Genomic DNA, 7,500 nt, shown 5'->3' with positions numbered 1-7,500 from the left:
CTTATTCCTTGTCGGTTCCTGATTCCAAAAACATATAGATAGGATATGTTTGGATTAAAAACACGCTCAGAAAGTTAAAACGAAGAGAGGTACAGTAAAGCGTGCTATGAAGCACAGCGCAATCGCTACCGCGTCAAACAGGCTCGTCACTTTCACTGCCTTTTGCACTAGCGGCGGACTACGTTCAGTTTCATTCTGTGAGTTCCACAGCTTGACTAAATGTAGTAATTTCGCCTTACGCGACTTGTTTCTCTCTGTGTCCTGCATGCGTGAGACTGAACCGTCACTGATTTCACACTGGAGGTTGCGGCTAGCCATACAGTACGGTATCCATGTCATGCAGGCTGAGTTCACACTGGACGTTGCGGCTAGCTGCCTACCTTTTTACATTTAGTCAAGTTATGACTAAATGTTTTAACATAGAGGGGGGAATCGAGACGAGGGTCGTGGTGTATGTGTGTGTGTGTATGTGTGTGTGTGTGTGTGTGTGTGTGTGTGTGTGTGTGTGTGTGTGTGTGTGTGTGTGTGTGTGTGTGTGTGTGCGTGCGTGCGTGTAGAGCGATTCAGACCAAACTACTGGACCGATCTTTATGAAATTTGACATGAGAGTTCCTGGGTATGATATCCCCGAACGTTTTTTTCATTTTTTTGATAAATGTCTTTGATGACGTCATATCCGGCTTTTTGTTAAAGTTGAGGCCGCACTGTCACGCCCTCATTTTTCAGCCAAATTGGTTGAAATTTTGGTCAAGTAATGTTCGACGAAGCCCGGACTTCGGTATTGCATTTCAAGTTGGTGGCTTAAAAATTAATTGATGACATTGGTCATTAAAAATCTGAAAATTGTAAAAAATAATTAAAAAAAATATAAAACGATCCAAATTTACGTTCATCTTATTCTCCATCATTTGCTGATTCCAAAAACATATAAATATGTTATATTTGGATTAAAAACAAGCTCTGAAAATTAAATATATAAATATAAAAATTATTATCAAAATTAAATTGTCGAACTCAATTTAAAAACACTTTCATCTTATTCCTTGTCGGTTCCCGATTCCAAAAACATATAGATATGATATGTTTGGATTAAAAACACGCTCAGAAAGTTAAAACGAAGAGAGGTACAGAAAAGCGTGAAATCCTTCTCAGCGCAACTACTACCCCGCTCTTCTTGTCAATTTCACTGCCTTTGCCGTGAGCGCACTGAGCGGTGGACTGACGATGCTACGAGTATACGGTCTTGCTGCGTTGCATTGCGTTCAGTTTTCATTCTGTGAGTTCGACAGCTACTTGACTAAATGTTGTATTTTCGCCTTACGCGACTTTTTATATTTAGTCAAGTTTTGACTAAATATTTTAACATAGAAGGGGAATCGAGACGAGGGTCGTGGTGTATGTGTGTGTGTGTGTGTGTGTGTGTGTGTGTGTGTGTGTGTGTGTGTGTGTGTGTGTGTGTGTGTGTGTGTGTGTGTGTGTGTGTGTGTCTGCCTGTGCGTGTGTGTGTGTAGAGCGATTCAGACTAAACTACTGGACCGATCTTTATGAAATTTGACATGAGAGTTCCTGGGAATGATATCCCCGGACGTTTTTTTCTTTTTTTCGATAAATACCTTTGATGACGTCATATCCGGCTTTTTGTAAAAGTTGAGGCGGCACTGTCACACCCTCATTTTTCAATCAAATTGATTGAAATTTTGGCAAAGCAATCTTCGACAAAGGCCGGGGTTTGGTATTGCATTTCAGCTTGGTGGCTTAAAAACTAATGAGTGAGTTTGGTCATTAAAAATCGGAAACTTGTAATTAAAATTATTTTTTTATTAAACGATCCAAAAACAATTTCATCTTATTCTTCGTCATTTTTTTATTCCAAAAACATATAAATATGTTATATTTGGATTAAAAACAAGCTCTGAAAATTAAAAATATAAAAATTATGATCAAAATTAAATTTCCGAAATCGATTTAAAAACAATTTCAGCTTATTCCTTGTCGGTTCCTGATTCCAAAAACATATAGATATGATATGTTTGGATTAAAAACACGCTCACAAAGTTAAAACGAAGAGAGGTACAGAAAAGCGTGCTATGCAGCACAGCGAAACCACTACCCCGCTGAACAGGCTCGTCAGTTTCACTCCGTTATGCACAAGCGGCGGACTACGGTCATAGTGAAAAAATGCAGTGCGTTCAGTTTCATTCTGTGAGTTCCACAGCTTGACTAAATGTAGTAATTTCGCCTTACGCGACTTGTCTCTCTTTGTCCTGCACTAATGCGTGAGACTGAACCGTCGCTGAATTTACAACTTCTTTATCTTCGAGAAAAAAAACCGTGGCACGTGCATCGCAACAGCTCTGCAGATGGAAAACCGGCGGTGCCAGAGAAAGCAGGAAAGAGAGACCGGAGTCGTTGACTCACCGGGCTTTGTTGCTTGCCGTTAGTGCAGTGTGCCACATACACACATACACTCTTACAGCTACACGCCGTGTGCTGCTTCAGTGTTCGCGTTACGTCGTTCCTTCAGTGCCACTCTGTTGCTGTCGGGGTCAACGTCTGTTGGGAATAACAGTCTGTGCTGTTGAAGGGACATATTTCAAATATGGTAAGTTACGGCTATTTCTTTCTTTCTTTCTCCAAGTGTTCCTTTCTCTCTCTCTCTCTCTCTCTCTCTCTCTCTCTCTCTCTCTCTCTCTCTCTCTCTCTCTCTCTCTCTCTCTCTCTCTCTCTCTCTCTCTGTAAGAAAGGTCCTGCGGACCTAATGCTATCTTTCCTGTAATAAAGTTCAAAGTTCAAAGTTCTCTATCTCTCTCTCTCTCTCTCTCTCTCTCTCTCTCTCTCTCTCTCTCTCTCTCTCTCTCTCTCTCTCTCTCTCTCTCTCTCTGTCCCAAGGAGACCGTTCTTTTCTTTCTTTTTATCTTTCTTTCTTTCGTTCTTCCTTTTTTTTCTCTCTTTCTTTTTTGTGTTCGTTCATTCTTTCTTTCTATCTTTTTATCTTTCTTTCGTTCTTTATTTCGTTCGTTCGTTCGTTCGTTCGTTCGTTCGTTCGTTCGTTCGTTCGTTCTTTCTTTCTTTCGTTCTCTATTTCTTTCTTTCTTACTTTCAGTCACATGGGCAGCGATTTTGATTTGACTTGCCACCGACGTAAATCACTTGAAAGTTGGAGGGAAGTTGGTTGCAAGTCTCAGTGCCATGTGAACAGCACTTAAGGCCTTGCATTCTTCTGCGCGGGAAACCTAGGACCCATATCAGTCTGTAGTCTCACGGTTAGCAGTAGCAGCGATCTGTGAAATGACGTTGGCATTCCCTCGCTCTTTCAAGATGCCGATTACACTGTCTCAACTCTCCGTTTCCATGGAAACTGCCAGTATTTGTAGCTTTTCTGTCAAATAAGAGATGTTGGTGAATGATGTCATTTTCTGTTCTGAGATGTTGCTTGAAGATATTGCCGTCAAAACAAGGCCCGGTTTCTGAGTTTCTTGACTACAACTTGATATGAATCTCTCTCCGAGTCTCTCTCTTTCCCTCACAGTGTGTGTGTGTCTGTGTGTCTGTGTTGTGTGTCTGTCTGTCTGTCTGCCTGCACTACACTGTCTGTCTTTCTGTCTGTCTGTCTGTCTGTCGGTCTGTGCGTGCGTGCGTGCGTGCGTAGGTGTGTGTGTGTGTGTGTGTGTGTGACCCTCGACTCAGATGAGAGTAAGGGCACTTCGGAACTTTAATAAGAAATCTGATTAATTCAAATGTAAGCGATGATTACAAATGTCTTGCGAGTACTAACGAGTACGTTGCGAGAAAAATAGCAATATGACTTCCTTGCGAATATTAGGAGCAAGTTGCTATGTTCAAAACAAGAGACGAATTGTAACGAATAGTTAAGAACATTTACGAAAGTCTTGCGACCATGTCCCGATCATTGTGAATTATTGGAAAATGCTATTCGCAAGGGCAATTCGGCACAGTGTAAGAGTAGCTTTAGGCAGCCATACTCCATTTTCGAGGGATGCGCCGTGTGTGTTTTTTGTTCTCCGTGTTTCTATAACCCACCGTGCTCTGACATGCACTACACGATCTTCACCGTGCTCTGACATGCACTACACGATCTTTACCGTGCTCTGACATGCACTACACGATCTTCACCGTGCTCTGACATGCACTACACGATCTTTACCGTGCTCTGACATGCACTACACGATCTTCACCGGGCTCTGACATGCATTACACGATCTTCACCGTGCTCTGACATGTACTACACGATCTTTACCGTGCTCTGACATGCATTACACGATCTTCACCGTACTCTGACATGTACTACACGATCTTTACCGTGCTCTGACATGCACTACACGATCTTTACCGTGCTCTGACATGCACTACACGATCTTCACCGTGCTCTGACATGCACTACACGATCTTCACCGTGCTCTGACATGCACTACACGATCTTCACCGTGCTCTGACATGCACTACACGATCTTCACCGTGCTCTGACATGCACTACACGATCTTCACCGTGCTCTGACATGCACTACACGATCTTCACCGTGCTCTGACATGCACTACACGATCTTTACCGTGCTCTGACATGCACTACACGATCTTTACCGTGCTCTGACATGCACTACACGATCTTTACCGTGCTCTGACATGCACTACACGATCTTTACCGTGCGTATGTGGTCTTGTGTCTGCACGTAAACACGAAGGGGGATAAGGCACTAAGCAGTCTGCACATACATTAACCTGGGAGATCAGGACAATCTACACCAGTCGCGGTTGAGATTCAAACCCCGAACCATCAACACGGAAGGCCGATGTCTTAACTGCTAGGCCAGTGCGCCCGTCTTTTAGGAACGTTTAGTTTGTATCTACTTAATGCGACTCGGTGATGGTGCTAGACACAGAGCACAACCCAACCTACAGGCCCCGCCCACCTCGTGCGATGTGCATGAGGTCATTGACTCACATAATATAGTGTATTGGTTGAGGTGTTAGTTTCACTGGTGTGTGTCAACTGTGTTGCAGAATCCTATCGCCTGTCTCTTCATCGCCGCTGCTCTGCTGGCTCTTGCTCATTGCCAAGGTGGGTACACGCTCCCACATACAAACAAACAACAACAAAACTGAACAAACAAACAAACAAACAACAGAAACAACAAAAACACATACACATACACCACCACATTGGCACACACAAAACAGCACATACTCTCACGCACACATGCATGTGCGTACACACACACAAGCACGCGCACACACACACACACACACAATACGGCAAGGGAAGCAACTTTGAGAAAAAAGTACTGTTATAAAGAGCAGGTTAGTTCCCTTACACCAGCGAATAACGCTTATTCCCCCCTTCTGCTTCTTTCCATCTATCAACCGGAAGGGGTGTGTATGTACAGGTTACATGCCGAGTCTCAGTGATTATTAAAAATAATGGTCGAAGTTAGCGGATCATGAAAAATGCGAGCTTTAGCGAGCTTTTTCATGACCGCGAACTGAGACCATTATTTTTTATAATCACTGAGACGAGGTGTGTAACCTCTTTATTCCTCCTTTCTTCAGTTATTCAAAGAAAAGAGGAGTTTTTTTGCGAAAGTTTGATCGAATCCTATTCTCTCAACCAGTCAACCTGCGCAGGCGATCGATTAATGTGCGGTTGTACAGCCGGTTCCGTGCAAATAATTCCATTCTGTTAACACTTCTTGTCAGTTTTCCTATTTTGGACTAAAATCAAGTACACAGATATGCTGTTATTCTGCTGTGGCGGCAAAGGCAGATATTGTGTGTTCTGTATATGTTTTGGTATCGCTTAGGATAATGTTCTTTCGTCAAATGGGACTAGCAGACGAACTTTTGCACCCGTGTTCCAACGTTAAAAACTGTATGAAGTTCAGTTTTCTGGGGAAAATAGTGTATGAAACCGCTTTATGTTGTTTAAATTGATGAGATGTGTGCATTTGGTTGCGTGTGATCTGTTTATTAACTGAAATATTGTTGAAAACTGACTGTCGGATTGCAGTCTGTTGTCGAAGAAACTGAGTGAAAAGTAATTTGAAAGGGGAACTACTCTTGTCGCTAGACAAAGTATGAGAGTTACTTGCCTTGGGAATTTGCTTGTGATGAACGTTTGTGCACAGCAGACCTAGATTCAGAAAACAACCAAACTCATGGATTTTATATGGAGATTCATGTGTTCAAGCCTGTAGTTGTTAATTTAAATGCGGTATGTTTGTATTGTTTGCTCCAGAGATGTATACTTCGTACATTAGAGCGTTCGGAACTTTTCAGTCGCAAAAGTAGTACCGACGCAGAACAGCTTCTCAACCCATTGCGCTATCGAGGATTCAGGCTGTTGCTGGGTCGTTATTTGTTTGGTTGCTGGGTGTTTATCGAAAAATAACTAGCTCTACAAGTTTACAGAGGTAAAGAAGCAGAGGGGGGAATAATTGTCGGTAAACAACCAGCAACCAAAACAATAACCTCCCAGTCGAACAGGCCTGAATCCTCGATAGCTAATGGGTTGAGAAGCTACACTTCGTGGGTACTACTTTTAGCGACTGAAAAGTCCCGAATGCTCAAATACATGTACGAAATATACAGGGTGACCCTCCAAAAATGCAACTTCTACATCTGTTGACTGAATCGCTTTAGATTTGGGGGACATAAACTTCAGCCTATGCATGACCTTTTCACAAAGGTCTGACTTTTGTGGAATGTCACAAAAAGTTTCCAAATTCGGCGATCGACTCAACAGAACGCTCTCTCTCTCTCTCTCTCTCTCTCTCTCTCTCTCTCTCTCTCTCTCTCTCTCTCTCTCTCTCTCTCTCTCTCTCTCTCTCTCTCTCTCTCACTCTCTCTCTCTCTCTCACACACTCTCACTCTCACTATCTCTCTCTCTCTCTCTCTCTCTCTCTCTCTCTCTCTCTCTCTCTCTAAATAAAAAAACAACACTCCTTGCCGTTGGTTCCAGACCTGAGCTTCGTGGCCGAGCCCTCCAACGTAGTGAACGGCACGACCAAGACCTTGACGATCACGTGCCGGGCGCCCAGCAACGTCGATGCTGACGTCAACCTCATCATCCTGCTGCAGGTGGACCAGCTGAAGGACAACGTCACCGTCCCCGTGGCGTCAGAGCGGACCGGCGGCACCGTCACACACGCCAAGAACGACCGCGTCACTGCCGAGGGCGCCCTGAGTGGAGACGGTAGGGTGGATGACAACAAAAATAATCCCTCATCATTGTGTTGCAGTGGGGGTCTTCCTGATGGTCCATATCAGCGCTCCTCTCTCACTTTTTCTCTCCCTTCACTCACCCCCTCTCTCTCCCTTTCTCCCCCCCCCCCCCCCCTTCTCCACCTCCCTCCTCCCCCCTCCCCACGGTGATGAAAACAATCATGTGTAGTCATTGTGTTGCAGAGGGAGCGGTCCTGGCGGTCTACATCAGCGCCCCGACCCTTCTTTCTCTCACTCTCCCTCTCTCTCCTCCCCTCACTCCCT

General features: G+C 44.0%; 1 protein-coding gene across 1 annotated transcript in view; it reads left to right on the top strand.

Annotated features, from left to right (window-relative positions):
* Window positions 1-2,443: 2,443 nt before the first annotated feature.
* The window catches only part of LOC138951034 (uncharacterized), a 16,651-nt gene continuing 11,594 nt past the window's right edge, over window positions 2,444-7,500 (top strand). Inside the window, exons 1-3 of the mRNA XM_070322716.1 lie at window positions 2,444-2,602; window positions 5,020-5,077; window positions 6,974-7,207. Of these exons, the coding sequence (XP_070178817.1) occupies window positions 2,600-2,602; window positions 5,020-5,077; window positions 6,974-7,207 (295 nt within the window). The 5' untranslated portion in view covers window positions 2,444-2,599. The remainder of the gene's footprint in view (window positions 2,603-5,019; window positions 5,078-6,973; window positions 7,208-7,500) is intronic.

This window comes from Littorina saxatilis, linkage group LG16 (genome assembly GCF_037325665.1).
Source record: "Littorina saxatilis isolate snail1 linkage group LG16, US_GU_Lsax_2.0, whole genome shotgun sequence".
Classification (NCBI taxonomy): Eukaryota; Metazoa; Mollusca; class Gastropoda; order Littorinimorpha; family Littorinidae; genus Littorina; species Littorina saxatilis.
The sequence above is the reverse complement of the archived record's forward strand: the minus strand, read 5'-3'. Positions and strand labels throughout refer to the sequence as shown.